This window comes from Pseudopodoces humilis, chromosome 14 (genome assembly GCF_049639895.1).
Source record: "Pseudopodoces humilis isolate 2021_Gansu_Grassland_sample_001 chromosome 14, ASM4963989v1, whole genome shotgun sequence".
In the NCBI taxonomy this organism is placed as follows: Eukaryota; Metazoa; Chordata; class Aves; order Passeriformes; family Paridae; genus Pseudopodoces; species Pseudopodoces humilis.
Window position 1 is genome coordinate 7632152 of NC_142213.1, and position 20545 is coordinate 7652696.

Sequence of the window (20545 nt, forward strand, 5' to 3'; positions counted from 1 at the left end):
ATGAGCCTAAGCCACGAATACACCAGTTCAGGTCTCTAATAGCTGATGAAGGTAATTAACTAAGCTGTAAAGAGGGGAGGCAGCCAGGCAGCCCCAGCCTCTCCGGTGTGCCGCCTGCACCATGCCGCCAAGCACAACAAACAAATCCAGATGTTTCCTTGCAGGGGAAGCAGCCGGGGCTGACCGAGGCAGCTTGGCAGGGGTCCCTTTATCAGAGGGAGTCTCTCCCCCACAGTGGTGAGGGAGGTGGCTGGCACCCCAAAAGAGGAGGCAGTGGAGGCTCTGTTTGCTGGTCCTTTATTTCGGGTAAGGCTGGAGGCTCCCGGGACCCAGTCAGAAGCTGAGCTGCAATGCTAGAGAATTAACTGGTGTTTAATGAAAGCTGAGGAAAAAATACAAATCAAGAGAAACAGGGTGATGCCCTCACCTGCCCTGTGGCAGGGAGGGCTATGTGTCCCCCCAACAGATTCCTGCCATGGGGGGTTGTGTCTGACCCCACACCCATGCAAAGGGTGCCAGACGTTTCAGATGGACAAGACCTGACAGCCATAAACAGTCCCACAGTTCTGGAAGGGGTTGTGTTTGGTCCTGGAAGGAGTGGCATTTGTCCCACCTTTGCACCTTCCTTGGGAACCCCCCACAGGGCTGTGGGAGGAGCAGAGCAGAGGCAGCATCCGAGGCTCCAGGGCAAGGAGGTGTTGAGTGAGGGGTATTCCACAGTGTTAGGTGGACTCCCACCGACCTGAACAGAGGGAACAGGTGCCATGGCGTGGGACAGGGTCCCCCTGTGTGGCATCTGAGTTCCCCCAGGTCGGACCACCCACCCTGATCCCAAACTCACAGGGCACCCCATAGAGCATCCGCATGACCTTGAGGCAGTTGTCCAGAAGTGCCTTGGGGCGCACAGCCTTGCTCCGTCTCTCAGCGCCCGCGCTGTGGATCAACTTCACCAGATCGGCCACCACTGTCTCCACATCTGTCTGCAGGGACAGACCACCAGGATGTCACCAAGGTCCCCCAAGGGACAGCAGGGTGCAAAAGGATGCAGCTGTTGCATTGGCCGGGAATCGAACCCGGGCCTCCCGCGTGGCAGGCGAGAATTCTACCACTGAACCACCAATGCCAGATGTGCACAACCTCCCAGCCCTCCCCCACACTCCCAAACCCAGCGGCCTGCGAGCAGCAGGACAGGCCCTGTCAGCTCTGAACACCCGCACAGAGCACCCCAACACAGCTCTGAGACCGCGGCTTCAGCACATGGGAACGCCTCTTCCCACTGCCCCACATCACCTACAGCAAGGAGGGGTTCTCAGCAGCCTGCACAGTTAACCCTCTCATGAAACAACCCAGCAAAGCTCGCTCTCTCCTCGGAGGGGCTGCAGAACCTGCCCCGTGGCACAGGACAACCCAGCCACACTTTGGTGTGACAGGCCACCCACATTCAGTACCCAAATGCAGCTGCTTCTTGGATGGGGCAGCACCTCCCAGACCCATTGCCCGATTGTCCTAGGCCTCACTGCCACCGAGACAAAGCCCTTTGTCACTGCCACCAAACGAGAAACCCTCACTGTCAGTGAGCCATGGACAGTCACTGCCCATAAGGCACCAAGTCCCCCGGGGGTCACCAAGGTGCCCTGGCTTTGTTCCACCGACAATGACACTCCTCACATCCACGCAGGGGGAGAGATGTGCCATCCCTCCAGGCACCCCAGGACAGTCCCCGTGGTCCCCCCAGAGACTGGGTGCAAAAAAAAAAAGCACATTTACTGCATTGGCCGGGAATCGAACCCGGGCCTCCCGCGTGGCAGGCGAGAATTCTACCACTGAACCACCAATGCCAGATGTGAAGAGGATCCTCACCCTTCCCACACGGCCCCAACGTCCCAAACCCAGTAGAGTGAGTGCAGTGTGGGCAGGCACTGCTGCCGGTGAACACACCACAGACACACACAGAGGGGACCCCAAGACACAGCTCTGAGACCCTGGCTCCAGCCCATGGAAGCGTCTCCTCTGCTGTCTCATCAATAAGAAGGGGCTGTCAGCAGTCTTCAGAGTTAACCCTCTGGTGACAACTAAGCAAAGGTCCCTCTCTCCTCAGAGGGGCTACAGAACCTGCCCCGTGGTACCAGATGACCCAGCCACACTTCAGGTTCACAGTGGTGACCCAGCTGTGACAGACCACCCACATCCAGCAGCCAAACACCTCTGCCTTGGGGTGCAGCAGCACCTCCCAGCCACAAGCAACCCAAGGCTGCATGGAGCCCATCAGGTGGAGGGGCTGGGAGCTGCAGAGTTGAAAGGCAGGACACTGGGCTGCACCGACAAGGAACAAAGAGCTGGCTTTTAAGAGGGGGAGCACAATTGTCCCAGTGAACTACCTATGTCAGATGTGGAACTGCCCACAGGTGCCATCTGCCTCCATGGCCTGGGCATCCTTGACAGGAACCAGCACCTCCCACTGCTCCTAAACCAGGGACCTTCACTGCCACCAACATAGCACGCCTTGCTGTCATTGAGCCTGTGTCCGTCCCTGCCACCCAACCGAGCTGGTCATTCACCAAACCATCTTCTCTTATTGCTCCCTGGTGCCACCAAGCCAAGGATACTCAATGCAGACAGAGCTGCTGCTGCCACCCTCAGGGCCTGAGCACCCACACATAGTACAGAGTCAGCCACGCGGGGAGATGCAGAGGGAGCACCTCTACAGAGATGCCCAAGGGAGCACCCACGAGAGCACCTCCGCTATTCCCTGAGCACGCTGGCAACAGCCAAAGGACAGCAGGGTGCAAAAGGATGCAGCTGTTGCATTGGCCGGGAATCGAACCCGGGCCTCCCGCGTGGCAGGCGAGAATTCTACCACTGAACCACCAATGCCAGATGTGCACAACCTCCCAGCCCTCCCCCACACTCCCAAACCCAGCGGCCTGCGAGCAGCAGGACAGGCCCTGTCAGCTCTGAACACCCGCACAGAGCACCCCAACACAGCTCTGAGACCGCGGCTTCAGCACATGGGAACGCCTCTTCCCACTGCCCCACATCACCTACAGCAAGGAGGGGTTCTCAGCAGCCTGCACAGTTAACCCTCTCATGAAACAACCCAGCAAAGCTCGCTCTCTCCTCGGAGGGGCTGCAGAACCTGCCCCGTGGCACAGGACAACATCAGGCTTTGGGTTCACATTGGCGACCCAGCCGTGACAGGCCACTCACATCCAGCACCCAAGTGCAGCTGCCTCGGGGTTCAGCAGCTCCCTCGAGGCAGCAGAGGCTTGGGCAGAGAGGCAGGACCATCACCGGGAAAACAGGGAAAAATTCTTGGGCATCTTCTGCCTGATCCCCTGCAACTGCCGGCTGTGGTAGTGCCACCCCATGACGGAGGTCGGGGTGTGTGACAATCCCGTTGTTTCCAGGTCTACCTGTCCCCCAAGGAGGACGGGTTGCAGGCAAGAAAAAAAAGCAAAAAAAAGCAGCCATTGCATTGGCCGGGAATCGAACCCGGGCCTCCCGCGTGGCAGGCGAGAATTCTACCACTGAACCACCAATGCCAGATGTGCAGTTTCTTTTAGGCACTGCCACACGGCCCCGAACCCTGCTCCCAAATTCTGTCCTTGCACTCAGTTCTTCCACAGAACCCACACGCAGGGAAAATGTCCATGGCCGTGCTGTGCCCTCCCAGGTGCTCATGGCTCAGTGTGTGTCCTCCCAGCACACGAGTGCATGACGTGCGGCCAGCCTGGGGTGCCAGGGGGGATCCTCACCTGCCGGTACTTGCTGTACTCCTCGCCCAGGGCATCGAAGAGCTGGCAGAGTTCCTGGGTGTACTTCCAGGATGGGTGCTTCTCTGGCAGCACCTCATGGATCCGCAGCACTGCCTGGGAGCTGACATGGAACCAGAGGTACCGCAGTGCTGCCTCCGACACTGTCCCGTTGCGCTAAAGGGCGAAAGGGTGAGAGCCATGCAGCCCCCATGGGTCCCTGGAGTGTTCCCATCATGGGACTCTCCCCTGCCACCATCTTACCAGGCGGGTGATGTTGGATGGCCTCAGCACCTCTTCGTACTGGACCTGGACTGTGTAGTCGATGGGAAAGTAGTGTTTCTGGAAAGGCAAGGAAGACATGGGGGCTGGCATAGGGCAAAGTAATGGGCACATCCTTGCCAGCCTGAGCATGACACTGGGGAGCCGGTGCAAAAGCCCTTTGATGTGGTCAGCCCCCAGCAGAAGTAGCTCTGGGCACAATTTGGCACAAATCGTCCCTGGTAAAAAACACAGCACGCGGCACCCAGACAGTGTAGAGCAGTGGGTGCTGCCTCCCACCATGTACCCCCTGGACCAAATCGGGGCCTTGCAATGCCACGTGTCCCTCCCACCTCCCAAAGCTGGGCTTACCATGTACTGCAGGCGCATCTCGTACTGCAACTTGTCCTGAAGCAGGCGGGTGAGCTCGCATTCGCCCGGCGCCGCAGCCTCCAGCCCCAGCACAGCCAGGACACCTGGGCAGCCAAACCCAGCGGCATCAGCCCCGCCAGGGACACCACTGAGGTGACTCCCGAGACCATCCCCCCTGTCCCCCAGCTGTACTCACATAGGACGGCAGCGTAGCCCTGCTGCATGTTGATGGTGGCCATCAGTGGAGCCCCAGGCTGTGCCTACATGGCTGGGGCTCACCGGGAGCCTCCAGGGCAGTGGCGTGGATGGTATGGGGACAAGGGACAGGTGTAGGCTCCGGGCACTGGCTGCTCTCCGGTAGCCCCGGGCAGTTGTTCCCTGCCATGGATGGGGGGTTAGTCCCCCTTCCCGGCAGTCCCCGCTGGCTTCTCCTCTCCAGCTGGTGGCAGGGAGGCAGCAGGTCCCGGGGCCGTCACAGGGTGTTGGCAGGGATGTGTTTACAGGGGTGCAGGAGCACCCCCGGACTGCAAGAGGGAATCTGGGGGAAGAGAGCCCCGGCTGCAGCCCCCAGGCAGGACAGCCGCTCCGAGCCCCGGGGGTGACAGGGAAGCGACAGTCCCGCGTGACCCTCGGGTGGTCAAAACACTGTGGGTGGCCGTGGAGCCGTGTATGCCTGTGTCCCGCTTGGGGCAGGGCTACCAGGGCTTCCCTGATGACACCCTCAGGGGATTTCCAGGGAAGGAGGGGGATGAACCCAGCCCCGTTATTCCAGCGGTGAGTTAGTTCGGCCTCAGCCGAGGAACGCTGAGGGACGGGGCTGGTGAAACGGCCAAGCCACCTCATGCTGGGTCCCCACACAGAGGTGTCCTGTCCCTACACCCCTGTGAAGGGGGCTCTGCCATGCCCCCACGCTGTGGAAGGAGACCATAGCATGTCCTCGTGCCATATCTTCCACAGCGTGCCCCCTTGCGAAGGAGGGTGCTTTGTGTCCGTGCCATATCCCAGCACAGAAGGGCCCCATCTGTGTCCCCAGCAGCGCGTCCCAGTGCCGGGGGGACCACGCCGTGTCCCCACGCGGCGCCGTGTCCCAAGGGAAAGCAGCCGTGCCGTGCCCCCACGCAAAGGCTCCGTGCAGTGTCCCAGCGCAAAGGGGTGCCACCCACAATCCCCGGTGGCGGGACCTCTGTGCCATGTCCCTGCAAAATGTCCCCAAGCGAACACGGCCGGGTCTCGGGGCGTGTGTGTCGCGTGCCGCGTCCCCAAGCGGGGCCGTGGGTGCCCGACCGTCCCCCGCGCCCCCCGCGCGAGGCTCCGCGGACCCACCTGGCGCGGGACGCGTCCACCCGCGGGCGGCGGCGGCGGCGGGGCCGTGCCCGCGCTTCCCGGGAGGCGGGCGGGGGGCGGCGGCGCGGGGAGCGGGCGGGGCGGCGGCCGGGCGGGGAGCGGGGACAGAGCGACCGCCCCGCACGGCCCGGAGAGAGTCCGGCCCTGCCCCGCCGGGGGTGCCCGGCTCCCCCAGCCGGGTGGGTGTCTCCAGGTCTGGGGAGCGAGAGCGGGAGGTGGCCCCAGGGTACCCAGGTAGCCCAGGCTGGGGTGGCCCCAGGGTGCTTGGCTAGTCCTCGTGGGTACCTCCCTGTTCATCGGGGTGCTTTGCTGCCTCAGCTGGGTGGCCCCAGGGTGCTTGGCTGACCCTCACAAGTTCCTCAGAGTGTTTTGCTGTTCCTGGCAGGTGGCTCCGGGGGGGGGGCCTCAGCGAGCCCAAGCTGGGTGTCCCGGGATGCTCAGCTGCTCAGTTCACCTAGCCAGGTACCCCTGCTGTGCTCAGCTCATCCAGCTGCGTGGCCCCAGGGTACTTGGTTCATCCTGCTGGGTCCCTCCCTGTTCCTCAGGGAGCATTGCTGCAGCAGCAGGGAGCCCCTGGGTGTTGGTCTAACTACAGTGTGTGCCTCCTCCAGTGCTCAGAGTGCTGAGCCATGCCTGCAGGGTGCCCACCCAACCCAGTCAGGTGCCACACCACCCCTGGGGTGCCCAGCTGAGCACTCTGCACAGCCCTGGGTTCTCTGGGCTGCTCTGCTCTGCCAGCACCAGCATCCCCAGGGTGCTGGGCTTTCCTGGCCAGGGGTCCCAGGGCACATACTGGGCTGAGCACCCATGGCCACAGTTTGGGGCAATCCAAGTGGGAGTGCTTGGGAATGCCCAGCCTTCACAACCGAGGAAGCACCCGAGGGAGGGCTGCACTGCAGCACTAATCTCAGAGGGGCTGAGGTATTCTCAGCTGGCTCCAGGCCAACAGGACTCTGCTCCCTCTGGCCCAATCCCATGTCATCCTCTCAGGATGCTTCACAGTTGAGCTCCTGCCAGGAGTAGGGGACAAGGGACATGGGACATTGTCCTCCCCCACATCACCCTGAAGAGCCCCTTGGAAGAGTCACTGTGTCTGTGCTCAGAGCTGCTGAGCATCCAAAGGGTCAGCAAGAAGCATCGGCTATCAAAGAATGGGTCAATGCTCCCAGGGAAACGCGTGGGAAGGAATGCACTTCTGCCTGTGAGAGCGCACTGGGATTCCCCTGGCATGGAGTCAGGGCCACTGCCGTGCTCCTGCCAAGCTTCCCCAGGTCCTGGCCAGTCTTGGGCAAGGCCCTTGTCTCCCTCCCAGCACTCGTCGGGGGAGGAGATGCTGAGCTCTAAGCAGGGAAGGAGCTGCTCCAGCTCCTCACTCAGGTGCCCGCAGGGATTTTGCCCGCAGCTGCTGCAGGCGCTGGAGGAAGGAAGCCATTTAATAGCAGTCCCTGCCCACGTATTCATCAGCCTGGCAGCCGGGATGGGGCGAGGGAGTGCGGAGCTGCGCAGCACTGTGCTGGGGGCGGTTTGTGCTCCCTGGCTGCTCCGGGCTGGAAATCAGTGCTGGGATGAGCCCAAGGCAAACAGCTTCCCGTGCATGGCCTCAGCATCTCTGCTCCCACAGGATGGCAGGATCCTGGTCCCCTGCAGCTCCAGGGGGGAACCCTCAAAGAGAAACCTTCTTTGTCCCATTGTCCCAGTGAAGGGGAGCTGGGGGTTCAGCCAGCTCCCCACAAGCCCCCAGCTCCTTAGGGCTGGGAATGGGTCTCTCCCAGGCTTTACATTTTACTGGAGGCAGGTTATTCACGAGGCACAGCCGAGGAACCAGTTTGGGAACATCTCAAGCCACCCCTCTTCCCAGCTTTCACTTTCAGGACACCAGCATGACAAATACCAAGTGTCACTGGAGCACTGGAGCTCTGCTGGAAGTGGCCTCTGATCCAAAGCATCAGTCCCTTGGGGAGGATGAGGGCCAGGAAGCACAGGACAAGCACTTTAAGTCCATGGCAAGCCAGAAACTGGACCCCACAACGCTCAGCTCCCCTACACCCTGGACACAGCCACCGCCACTCAGGCCAGGGAAGGGAGCACAAAGCCCTTTGCTCCAACATCAGAGGATGGGTGGGGCTCCACGTGCCATGCCAGAGCCAAAGGGTGCAGCTCTGCGCTGTAAGCCCCTGCCAATGCAGGCCTGCGAGATCAAGACAAGGCAGGAGGGGAGAGGAGAGTGCAAAGGACAGGGCAGGAGGGTGTGTTTGCCCTCATCCGACACAGTACATGCAGCAGAGAACGTAAAAGCTGTTCAAAGGGAGCGCAGGCATCAAAGGACCACCTGTCTCTCCAAGCCCCAAGCAGGGAACAGCATCCTTACTGGGATGTCATAGGCTCTCAGACAGTCCCCAGCAGCAGGAGTAAGCAGGGAGCAGCCCAGCAGAACCAGGAAGCACTTGATGTGTGGCTGCACTCCCCACTGTGTGGAAGTCCCACTGGACCCTCTGCAGCCAGCTACCAAACCTCTGGGACAAGGACCTTTCCCCAGCCCTTCTGGCAGCCAGCTGCTCCTCCCGGAGCTGCAGCTGCTACACTGGGCAACACAGGACCCCCATACTCTGGAATGGCTGCAGAAATGACTCTTCCCTCTCTCCACAGCCTGCTTTGTGTGTGTCCCAGGGCCGATCAAGCAGCAGGAGACCAGCTCCAGGCATGGCAGGGGGGCAGTGAGGGGCCTGCAGGAGCACAGGGGCTCAGGGTGTGCACATTTCTGTATTCCTTCTCCTCCCCTCCTGCTCCCGCCAGGTCAGCAGCAGCCACGAAGGAGAAGAGCCCCAGCGCCAGGGTAGTGAAAAAACAGGCTTTTATTCTTCATGTGCTGCTCACAGTCACAGCTTGGAGACACTCTCTTGCCAAAGTTATTATGAAACAAATCAAGTCCCAGACTCAGGCCTCGCTCTTCCCCACCCCCAAGAGAGTCAACATTGTACAAAACTCTATTTACAGGGAAAACAGTCAGAAATGGTGAGTCCAAAAAACCCCCCTGCAATTCAGAAGAAAACGTTCAAGACAAGTGTGACAGTTACACCCTCCACACAGCCAGCTTCCCATTGGCTGCTCCCTGGACTAGTATAAGCCCAGAGCAGCTCACCACTGGCTACTGAAAGAGGAGCCTGGTAATCCTGAATCATGCCACAGCTCTTTTCTTTTCTAAAACGCTGCGAAATCACAAACCCCACTTGACCCAACAAAGACTCAGCTGGAGCTGCCCTACAGAACTTTCAGCAAGACACCCTGGGACTCCCCATTTGAAAGGGAGGACAAGGAGATAGGACTGACGGTCAGCTGGCATCCTGCCTTGGGCACTTCCCAAGAGAGAACTGCTCTGGCCAGAAGCCAGAATGTCAGGAGCCTTCACATAGGCAGCAGGATGTGTGGGGAAACCTAATAACTGATACTGTATTTACTGGAGTCACGTTACTTTGAAACATAAACCAAGAGGACCAAACCAATATTAGAAAAGGGGGGGGGGGAAAAAGCACACATTGCTCCTCCCCAAGGTGCCTAAAGAGCACCCAGAGGAGCTGCAGGCATTTCTGCCCCTGCCAGCCAACCACTCAGAAAGCGTAGCGTGTGCGGATGTCTTCCAGCTTCTTGGACACCTCGGGTGGGGTCCGGTCCAGCTCCTCGGCCACATTCTTCTGTTTGTTAGGCTCCATGGAGTTGAACTGCTCACACAGGTCCCCATCAATCACATTCTGGAGAGGCAAGGAGGAGAGAACTGAATCGAAACCACACAGAGGCACTGAACCCTGCCTAAACAGGGAAAAATGGCCACAAACAGTTTGTTCCCAGGAGTTTCTTAATCCTGTCCTGGAAACAAGACCACGCTTGGTGACCTCATCTGCTGAATAGCAGCAGTTAGCATCACATTAATTACTGGCCAGCTTGATTAACGGAACAGAAACCCAAAAGGCCTGGGTGCAGCAGAAGAATCACACAAGGTAAAGGAAGAGAGATCCGCCTTGGTCTGAGCCCTGTGCTGGGAAGGCTGGGGGAAGCTGTGAGGGATGACATGTATCTGCAAATCAGCCTCAAGCTCATCAAGACCACCACCACCCTTCCACACCTATAAAGCTTCATCTGCTGAGACAGTGTTCTGGCTGACTCCACACTCATTACTCTGGTAGTAACTACCACTGGGATCCATCTGGTCGAGCATTTAGTAGCTCACAGCTTCTAACAGTTCCTCAAAAGCAGGAATAGGCAGGAACAGCTGTTTCTGAACTTAAATTTCCCTTTCCAGTGGTGGTGGAAAAGATATAACCCAGGGCAGCACTCACTTAGACCCAGCCACACCAACAGCTATGTAATGCTGCTTCACTTGGTGGAAAACAGAGATGCTGTGGGAAGTGGAGAAATGCAACTACAGCACCTCTGGACTTGGGTCTTAGGACCAGCTCTCGGGAGACTCATTACAAGAGTTAAGAAACCAAACCAGACATGTATTAAGAGCTAAGTACTGTTCTCCTTACAGACTGCTGCTCAAGAGCCCGTTGCTACAGGCACTACACAAGCCATTACTGACAGTACCTCAGTTCTCCCCACTAAACAGCAACTTTGCTTTGTCCAACACAATAACCTTGCCTTGCTTCTGCCAGCCTCAAGGCAGCTCTGTGCCCCAAAGCAACTCTCTGCCCTCTGTGACCAGGTGACCCATGTGCTCAGGGCTTACCTTCACTGGGAAGTAGTAGGAACGGAAACTGAGATGGTCTCGTCCACAGAGAGGAGGGTGCTCGGACCGTAAGTGCATTTCCACATGCTGGAAGAAGTCATGATCCTGGGGAGATAAAGGATTGATAAGAGAACAGTTTGGTACACATCAGTGCTGCTAGCAAGGCAAGACAACACCCATCAGAAGGTGTTCCTGCACTGGCTGAAACACTGCCATTATATGGCCATTTGGAGTTGGACGAGATGAACTTTAAATGTCCCTTCCAATCCAAACCATTCTGTGGTTCTGTGATTAACAGACTGCCAGGGCAGCCCTGCACATGGCAGCCAAAGTCACAGCTACCCCCTCATCACTTCCACTTGGGAAGCACCCACAGCAGAGCTAAGCAGCCACCCTGGTCAGGATCAGCCTCCCAGGAAATGAGGCACAGGGCAGCTGTGCAGCACAGAGCTGCAGCTCCAACAGGGAATGTCTTGCCATCCACTGTGGTCCAAGAGGCCACAGCAAATACAGAACAGAGTACTATCCTCAGGACTTGAAACATCATTGCCTCATCAACAGCCTAGAGGCTACACAAAACACGCCAAAGGACTCCTCCCTCCACACTGAATCACCCAAAGCTCCTTGAAAGCACAAACAGATTCAGAACAACAGTGCAATAAAGAATGCTTTAAACTCTTTATAGAACCAATGCAGGACTCGGCAAACTCCTTCTCTTCCCTTCTGCACAGGAGCTGCAGGCTCTCCTGTAGCTCAGGTTTTCAGGCACTGTGGAGCCCTCCAGGAAATGCAGTATATTTAATATACTGGCTGCGGATGGGTGCACAAAAAGTAGCAAGACTGCAGCCTGATGCTTGGGCTTGCTTACCTCATGGGAAGTAAAAGGGACCAAGATTCCTATCCCCCCTGACAAGGTTGTATAAACAAGAGATTCAGAGCCTCCTGGAATCAGTGTGGTCTTCTGCAAGGAAAGCACTGTTTCTCCCACGTGATAATTCATAATCACTTCGGCCTGAAAGGAAAGCACAGAAGCATGTTTTTTCTTAAGCTTATATAAAAGCATCAAAGGGCTTGAGAGAGGAAAGCAGAATAAATTCAGCCAACTGCTAGTTCTGAAATGCCTTTCTAGAGAGGAAGTGCCTTCCACCTGTGACCAGATGGCAGAACTCAGCTGGACAAACGGATGTAAGTAATGAGAGAAAGCAGCAAAAGAAAATGAGCTACTTCCATTAAACACACCAAACAGTCTTCAGCTGTGATTTCAGAAATTTGGCTTGCAGTAACAGTGAAAACAGATCACCCACAGCACAGCAGATTGTGTAGAAGCAGAACGGCCAATACATGTCCTGGACAACACTGCAAAGGCCTTCACAGAAAAGCAGTGCATTCTTTTCTTACAATAACCATGTGCTTCCCACAAAGTACTACCTTCTGTGATGCTCCATTAAGCAGGCCCCTGTCCCAGAGAGCTTTGTTGCCTGTGGGATCCTCATCTACCTCATCATTGGTGTTGGGCGGCAATCTCACCTGTGTTGAAAGAGGAAGGAAGAAATAGCAAGCTGCAGAGCAGCAGCACATCTCTGGAGAACCCTTGTGCTGTTGGAAAGGCTGCCTTTCTGGACTCTGCAGGAACCACTTTACACTTACAGTAGAATCATCCAGGTGCCTCTCCAAAACAGCCTCTACAGTTATATGACAACTGTGGTATCAAGACCAATAGCCCATCACTCAGAAATACAGGCAGGGCCTCACAACCAGCCTCTGCCTGGCCTAGCACTCATAGATCACCCTGGGAGGTACGGTCAAACTGATCTGAAGGTGGTTTCCACTCAGGAAACAGTCTGATGGATGTGGGGCAGGAAAACTGAAGAGGACTGATCTGTGTGTGTTGGCCAAATCCTGCAGGCACAGCATCTGACACTTGCTGAACTCTGCACTCCAAAGCACCCGAGCACGCTTCAGAAAGAGATCAAAGCTCTGCCAAAAAGACCATCTATTCTTTCCTCCTCCCTTGCTGAAATCCATCCAAGTGGGGAAGTGTTGGCTGACAAAGCCAACTGTGAAGAGGAAGTGACAGAGAAAGCTAAATGCCAGCGATGAGGCTTAGTCAGAAAGAGTGATAACCCTGACTCAAGTTTTCATGGGCCCTCTCACAGCAACAAACTTCTTTTCAAGGCTTACTGACAGTAAGCTTTGAGACAATATAAATATAAACATAAATTACTGGATACCTCAGAAATAATGTTTATGACTTGCTGATGCTTTAACTTATTTGCTTCATTTAACAAACAGATAAACTGCAGCCCACTATGATGACAGTCACCCCATGAAAACAAGTCAGTGGTACAGGGCGTTGTCTCCAGCTAATGACAGATTCTCATTCTTTTAAGATAAATCATGGATGTTTTAAGGGAAAATATGTCCAAAAAGCCCCGACTTCAGCACGGCACACTCACCACACAGATGTTACCAAACTTGTCTGCTCCAGCCACAGTGTCGTAATCCAGGAGTGTTGCTGTAGTGACCCACCGGGGGTAAGTATCATCAGCAAAGATAATGAGCTGGTTCTCATTCCTTTTGTAACGCACCCAGATGAAACTCTCCTGAACATCTGAGACAATCACTCTGTGCCCAATGGTTTGGATCCCACAGATGTAGTTGGCAATGTGCTTTTGAGAGAGAAAGGATAAAACCTCAGTGCTTCCAACAGAGAAGCATCACCCTACTCCAGTTGAAACACTATTTCCCGCTGTGAACTACAGCTCGCTTCCTGCTCCCCATCATTTCCTCCAAAACTACCCCTCACTTCTGCCATACTACAGTCCCACTCTAAATACACCATCAACACAGGGCAATCTAACAACCACCATGTGGCATTCACAGCCTTCCCTTTATGAGCACCGTCCAGAGAAGAAGTGAGCCCACGATTGGAGATGCCAGGACATCCCTACAAGCAGGCATCACTTCCATGTCTCCTCACTATATGGTTATGGAAGGCCTAAGAACGAAAGCTTCAGTTTTTCATGTGAGATGTGAGTAATGTTTTAGGAAAAAAAAAATCCCCTACAAGTTCCCAGTCTATTAGCTTGCTGGAGTTCTTTTGTGCAATAATGAGCTACTGGCACAGGTTCGGCAGCTTGCATGAGAGAGGGAGGAGCAGGCAATTAAGAGTTACAAAATCACACTTTTCTTTCCCTGAAGTACCAGAGATGCTCAGCAAGGAGGACTGTCTACTTGAAAGAGAAAATCCCCTTTTCAACACTCTGGGGATCTGATGAGGTGGTCATATGCACCCCCCTCCAGCTTCTGTCCCCCAGCTGCTTATCACCCAAACTAATGAAACATTTCCAGCAATCATCTATCTTGTTAAGACCTCTCACATTTGCAGCAGCCAAAGGAACAGTCTGTACAGACCCCTGCACATGATCAGTAACAGGGACAAAAAGGAACTTGCAACACCACTGTCAGAATGGTGCTAAGAAAATGGTGTGTGGGTGTGGGATGCAGAGGGGCAGCACAGCAGCCCAATCTAGTCCAGCACTACTCTGGATAGATGCACCCAGCAAGGCAAACACACAGCTCTGATGACCAAATAAACAAACACACTTGAGCTAACCCCCATGTTTCACTCTTGCTGCAAAGTACCACTCATTCCAAATTGACTCTGGTCAGGAACAGAAGGCAGTACCTTATTCTCACATTTCCGAAGCAGTTTCTTCTTGCCCAGGTCATATACACGCAGGAGTTTCCCAACTCCAATTAAGACTCGGCCTTGGAATGGAGCAATGGCTGCAGGGACCTCCTCCACAGGGGTCTAGAGAGAGAAGAGGAAGATGATAAAATTCTCATTAGACAGCTAGCCATATATAAACCTTCAGACCAGATTCAGCTAATGGTATGGTTGAGGTTCACTGGCCTGTTCCAAGGCTTTCAATGTACGAGGCTAGTAACAATCTTTTTCTACAGGAGAGGCAACAGGTCAGTCCTTTGCAGGCCTTTTGACAGCAGCAGATGTCACACATAGAGCAAAGACAGCCATGAGCACTCACACATGACACACTGCTGGCAGCACACCTTAACTGAAGCACAGAACTGCTGTAAGTACCTCATACTGGGCAGGCAGCAAAAGAAGAAAAGGGACTGGTTGCCTCACTTCTTCGTTTTGGTTTACATCCAACAGAAAAACTTTGCCTGAATCTACCCAGACTGTTTTTAAAGCAAGGCATGAATGTAATTCAGCCATCTGACATTGCCACCAAAGAAATTATGAACAACTACAGTGTGTCCACCATTTCAGTAACTCAGACAGGGTTACTGTCTGAAAAATCTCCCACTGCTAATCAATCCAAAATGATCAGCCACAGCAGAGGAAGGGAAAATGTAGAGAGCTTCCAGCTACAGCATTCCTAGCTTGACTGCACTGGCTAAGAAGTTTATTTCACAACTTCAACTCTGTCAACTTCCCAGTGGGTGTTCAGTGGCATCAGAAAAGGCTGCAGTCCAGGACAGAACCCACTCACTGCATCAGGACTCTAGGAAGTGAGTAAGCCACAACATTCCTTTCCACGTGTTCATCTGCTCAAATCTCAGCCATGCTGGAAGCATGTGGAAAGAACAGTAATTTTTCTGCTGAAACCTTTGCTGAAGCCCCCGAGACCTATCAAACAAGTTGGTCACTAATCATTTCTACACACAATCGAACAGCATCCAAGGAAGATGACAGCTCACAACAGCTGCACATGGTCAGCCAAGGACTGATAGTCTTAGCACCAGGGCTCAAGTGACCCGACTATGAATTTGCTCTGTAAACAAGTGCTTAAGCAGCTCTCTGAGCTCATATTCCAGAAAGCAAACAGAGCCATTTCCCTCCCCTCCCTAACAGGGGCATGAAAAACACTGCTCCTTTCCAATTTACCCAATTAAATGGGTAAAACTGTGACTCTTGTGGTATCTGTGTTCAATCCTCAGCTCTGCAAAAGATGTACCAGATTTTGTAGGCGGCAGCTAATTTTCTCCAAGGCTGCTTCCAGTGTGTACCACCAGCACAATAACCTTGCCCAGGATGCACCAAGTACTGCAATATCACTGCAGCACTCAGGCAAGCAAAAGCTACTCCAACACAGCCTGGCAATGATGCCATCACTCCCCTCACCTTGTGGAGAAACTCCAACTTCTCACCACTATTCACCAGCTTGTATGTGTAGACAAACCCCCCAGCAACTGAGCGTGGGTTCAGAATCAGGTCCTTGGCGACTCCCACCAGCACGTACCACTCATCACCAGTGTTGGAGAACCGGCACACAGCCACGCTGGAAACGACAGGACACACCAGGACATCAGTGTCATCATCACACTAACACTGCCCACCTGGACTGGATTCCCTGACAGCACAACCTGCACCTGCCCAGCAGCGGTTTGAGAATCCAACCCTTCAAAACTGACACTTCCTTTTAAGAGGTCATTTTTCCTCTTTGTAGAAATGTTTAACACAGATTTGTTCATTCTTCCACACTCTCCATGGGTGTTCCATCTGTCACATATGCCCAAAGCATTTTATGTTTTCACAATGCCCAGCATTACTTTACACTTTCACAGGCTGGACACTGCCTAGTGATCTGCAAAAATCTACTAGAAGCTGTTTTTCAAAGGCTGTTCCCATTGGGACATATACAAACAACTTTCCTCATCTTCCATGTTATTTCCTGCTCAGTAAATAGCTCAGGTTGGAAATGGCAGGTCACCCTATTGGACTTACATGACCTAACTCTACTTTCACCTCCTGAGGCACTTGCTATTCTTCATGGTTATTGCATTGGTTTTCCCCTCCAGTCCTTTAACACTTCCCTTTCCATTTAATCTATCCTCACTTTATCTGGATAAGAAGGAAAAGTGAGAGATAACAGCACATTCTCTTGTTCCTAGCTCTCTTATCTACCATTTACATCCCTGTGTTGTTCCTTAGGCACTGGGGTCCAGCAACCACACTTGGAGCACCACCAGCTCTTAATGCCACATGTGGACAAGATCAAGGTTAGAAGGGAAGGGAAGGCAAGACAAATCACTTCTGGAATTTCAAGCCAATCTCTTGATAACATGTTCCACCTGAATTTCAGCTCAGTAACAGGTAAACAAAAGGAAAAAAAAGCACCTAAGACTCATCACAAGCAGGGACTTTTCCTGCATCTGGCAATGCTTCTTACCTGAAAGCAGCTTCATTCTGCTCCAGCTGGACCAGATCTAATGTATTTCCCTGGATGGGGTTCATCACTCTGATAACAGAGGCCCACTGACCATTCCCTGCCTTGGGGGCACCGAAGATGGACTCAGGAAGATTCTCATTCAGAAAGGCTGCAGCCATCTCTGCAGCCAGCTCCCTCTCATCCTCACCTGCAGCTTCCACCATTTCCTACAGCATTTAAGGGACAGGAGAAAAGAGCAGCTCAGTGATTTCCTTTCCCAGCATGCTGATGCTCTGCGTAGAATACAATCTCCCTGTTTTACCTAAGCCCAGGTATTCTGGGGCAAGGTACTGCCTGTGAAGACGTAAAACCCATTAAGTCCCAATGGTTCCACCCACCCTGAGCTTATTCCCAGGGAGCCTCTACAGTTCACAGCACAGCTGTGTCAGCTCTGCCCTGCCCAAGGGACAATTGTCTGGGGAGCTGTTTCTTCAAGTCAACAACCCTGGAAACAGACCTGAGAAGAAAATAAACAATCCACTGAAATGCAAGCATCCTCAACCAATCACAGAAACCCCACAGAAAGGTGTTACACAAGCAGGACTGTCCTCCACTAGGGTGGTGCTCAAGAGGCAAAAGAAGGAACACTGGGAAACGGTGCATTCTGCTGAAATTTGTGTTTTGAGGCAGATCTCCACTCCTCGTCCAGCCCCTGCATTCACACAGGGTAGAAAGCCCTGCAGGTAATGGCAGCTGGGAACCAATGAGCAGGGAGCACTTCCAGCTGCAGAAGTGCCCTCTGGGGAACAGATGAGTGTACCTGTCCCCTACCCCAATTACCTCAGCCATTTGCTGTTTCCTCTGTGCTTTTGTGGCCTCAGTGTAAGCATTGTGGTCTGTCTCAATGATGATCAGGTTGTTGCTTTCTGGGTGAATGACAAATTTTCGGGGTGTGTACTGCAATGGGAAGGCAACCTGGTTGAAGACTGCTCCCAGCTTCTCCAGTGCCAAAATCCTGGGGGACAAAGATGCAACATGTGTTGAACACAGTCTAAAAACAGATGCCCAAAAATACAACTGCAGCAGAACTTCTTTTTTGTGAAACTGCCTAGTGCTAGAGAGAACCAGCACCTTTCTCAGGCCAAACAGCAACTAGAAAACAGCTCCAGAGAGCAGAGCAAAACTAACACCCTAAAATGGGAGCCCATGGTGTGAGACAGGTGTCTGCTGCAGCACAAGGTCTTTGAGGGCTCTTGCTGTCCCAGGGTGCATTCTGACTGGTGCTGAAACAAGTGTATCCCAAAAAGAACAAAGAGCACATGGAAGAAAGAAAGTGCACGTTTAGGGAACACATCATCTGAATCTAAATGTGACACTGACATACAATCAAACGCTCCTCAGAGGCACTTCAGTTAAAAAGAGTATGAAAAAGGCAATGCCAGCTCTTTCTTCCTGTGACTTGCCAGCTGAAATGCCAGTTCTTCTGGCATTTGGTGTCTAAAAACCACAAGTCTTTCCAGAAAGAATGGCTCCTTTAAAAGCAATGAATGCTGTAAATATTTCAATGAGGACAGATATGAAAAAAGTGCCTGTTCAAGTGCATACAGCACAGCATCTGAATTTGTGGTTCATTATTTTCATTTATCTTTTTAGTATCTCAGCTGAACTTTAAAAAAGGCAACAAATACATCCCTGTCATGCCTCTGGTTTCTGAAATCACGTGGTTCATTTCCTGCAAAGCAGCCAATTCAGATCACAAACCACAAGATCCTAATACATAACAGGTCCACATTTATTAAAAGCTTCCCTCTCTCAGGATCAGAGAATTGAAGAATAACTTGAATTACACTTATTTTAAAAAGCTAGAAAATACAAATTTGAGAAGCACACTCCCATCTCTTCTTGAGAGCATTAACTTTCCTTAAATTGTCTGTTTTCTGAAACATATCCAAGTGTTTCTATCATCGTTCAAATTCTATTCTATCATTCAAATCACTATGCATAATAAAAGTCTTTTTGAAGTCTAGTCACTTTACCTCTTTCCTTTTGAATGTCAGGTGGAATTCACCACTTCACCTGCCTGGCACCCCAGCCCGGAAGCATTTGTGTTTCCTGGTGCTTACCTCAATGTGTTTGTGGAGATGGCCACAATGCCCTCAGGGCACTGCTCAGAAGCAAAACCAGATGCAAACTCCAGTGTCTCATAAGACAGGGGAGTCAGGTGGAAGCGTGACTGATAGGAATAACTAAGCCAGGAACGGCTTGACATGGCCAGCACCTGGGAAAGACAGGAAGCAAATTTATTAGGTCTGGGAATGGAAGCAAGCTCACTTTATGCAATAGGAATGGATGGAGAGTGCCCAACTCTTCCCCACTGCAACAACTGAATTCTTGTGGGTGGACCCCACCTGGCTCAGAGCACACCTGGGGAGACACTCCTTACTTTCAGCTTTCTCTGGAAATTGCATATGGCACGAAAAGGAACTTTAAAGCACTATCAAGACAACAAATACCCCAACTGAGGTGCACTAAAGCTATTACCTGTAAAAGTCAAGATCAACAATACTATCATATCTTTTTTTAATAGCTTGTTCTAGTGGGAACAGGTCTTTTCAAATATTTACTGCTTCATCACAATCCGAATGCTGTTCCACTCTTAGTGAAATTTATTGAAAATCATCACTAACCTAAATCAAATTATGAGAAACAAAGGAAGCAGATTGACTTCCAAACTTTTCAGCTTTAAACATCTGGCTAAATGAGTTTCAGCACAACCTTAGTTTCTGCCTGATCTCAAAGCTGAAAAGCACTTGTTTACTCTACAGGTATTCTTTTGCAGCTACAGCTGGTAGGATTAAGTTGAAGAGATTCACCCAGTGTACCTTAACACTACAGCAGAGCACAAATTCCCAGATCCAGCCCCCTAGGCTGATCGGCATTATTTCTCAACTCTGAAGGTGTCATCCAAAAATGAGTCAAGCAGGGGGTGGCTGATTTCCCCAGTGCCACATCAGAAGGCCTGGAATTGGCACTTCTGATGAAACACATTCTTCCTTCTATGCCAAATCTTGCAAATATTTTCCTCGAACCATGTATGGCAGCTGTCCAGCCTTTGGCTAAGCTATTCCCAACATGCAAGGACACAACCATTCTCTGCATCAAGCATTCAAGGGTAAGGTTTCTGCACAGAGCTCTCGCCATCTCTCTGTCAGCTAAAGCAGGCAAGATGTGTCTATAAGCCCAAGAATCTGCTCAGAGCTCTCCAAGCACACTGTAAACACAGCCTATGGGTCAGATGAATCCTAGTTCAGAGAAGGCAGGACAGCACTACACAGCAGTAAGGGGACTAAGAACAAGGCTGTTTGTGAAAGAACAAGCTGCGAGCCAGGCAGCTCCATAATGAAGTCATTTTACTTCCCACCCCTACCCAGAGGGTCCTGCTGTACTGCAGGGATGCGCTTTCCCACTCTGCCCACCCATATGAAAAGCTGGGATGTGACGCCTGGAGAGTGGATCTGCACCCCTGCAAGAGCTCGCCTCCCTTACCGCCTCTTGGCCTTGCATTCGGACACGGAAGAGTTTGACAGGCCGGGAGCCAAGGTATCTGGTCCTGGTGTCAGAGAGATCGCCGGTGACGGGGTCCAGGACGGTTCGCAGCAGCACACCGTTCTTGACAGCAGCGAAACAAAAAGATCCAGGTTGAAGGCAAGAAGTTAACTTACTACATGCATAATTCTAAACAATCGAGAGAGGCAATTTCTGAAGAATTAGCTGTTTGTTTTCCTAGTTGTCAGTACAACTCTCCCCTACGGCCACGCTTTTAATAGCAAAGAAAGCACAGCTCCTGCACAGTGCTACAGGGAAGAAAGGACCCTCTTCAGAATAAAAAAACAGACCAAGGACTTAAGTGTATC

General features: G+C 52.8%; 2 protein-coding genes and 4 non-coding genes across 7 annotated transcripts in view; all 6 read right to left on the reverse strand.

Annotated features, from left to right (window-relative positions):
* Positions 1 to 280: 280 nt before the first annotated feature.
* Positions 281 to 5775, reverse strand: IL34 (interleukin 34). Of its 2 annotated transcripts, none has more exons than XM_005526298.3 (7): positions 5709 to 5775; positions 4582 to 4763; positions 4386 to 4489; positions 4017 to 4094; positions 3756 to 3929; positions 842 to 980; positions 281 to 742 (listed from the first exon to the last, which is right to left on the reverse strand). In XM_005526298.3, the coding sequence occupies exons 2-7, from the start codon at positions 4622 to 4624 to the stop codon at positions 723 to 725; spliced, it is 558 nt and encodes a 185-aa protein (XP_005526355.2). In that variant the 5' UTR covers positions 4625 to 4763; positions 5709 to 5775; the 3' UTR covers positions 281 to 722. The 2 variants fall into 2 exon arrangements, with proteins under 2 accessions (XP_005526355.2, XP_014110925.2); XM_014255450.2 differs by having other exon boundaries at positions 4582 to 4923.
* On the reverse strand, positions 1053 to 1123 carry TRNAG-GCC (transfer RNA glycine (anticodon GCC)). The gene has a single exon. It is a non-coding gene; the product is annotated as a tRNA-Gly (tRNA).
* Positions 1768 to 1838, reverse strand: TRNAG-GCC (transfer RNA glycine (anticodon GCC)). Its single transcript has one exon. It is a non-coding gene; the product is annotated as a tRNA-Gly (tRNA).
* On the reverse strand, positions 2804 to 2874 carry TRNAG-GCC (transfer RNA glycine (anticodon GCC)). Its single transcript has one exon. It is a non-coding gene; the product is annotated as a tRNA-Gly (tRNA).
* On the reverse strand, positions 3472 to 3542 carry TRNAG-GCC (transfer RNA glycine (anticodon GCC)). Its single transcript has one exon. It is a non-coding gene; the product is annotated as a tRNA-Gly (tRNA).
* Positions 5776 to 8563: 2788 nt separating the features above from the next.
* Positions 8564 to 20545, reverse strand: part of SF3B3 (splicing factor 3b subunit 3) — a 28469-nt gene continuing 16487 nt past the window's right edge. Inside the window, exons 16-26 of the mRNA XM_005526299.2 lie at positions 20178 to 20300; positions 18755 to 18909; positions 17472 to 17646; positions 16653 to 16858; positions 15605 to 15761; positions 14141 to 14266; positions 12909 to 13121; positions 11881 to 11979; positions 11321 to 11464; positions 10453 to 10557; positions 8564 to 9475 (exon numbers count right to left, since the gene is read on the reverse strand). Of these exons, the coding sequence (XP_005526356.1) occupies positions 9335 to 9475; positions 10453 to 10557; positions 11321 to 11464; positions 11881 to 11979; positions 12909 to 13121; positions 14141 to 14266; positions 15605 to 15761; positions 16653 to 16858; positions 17472 to 17646; positions 18755 to 18909; positions 20178 to 20300 (1644 nt within the window). The 3' untranslated portion in view covers positions 8564 to 9334. The remainder of the gene's footprint in view (positions 9476 to 10452; positions 10558 to 11320; positions 11465 to 11880; positions 11980 to 12908; positions 13122 to 14140; positions 14267 to 15604; positions 15762 to 16652; positions 16859 to 17471; positions 17647 to 18754; positions 18910 to 20177; positions 20301 to 20545) is intronic.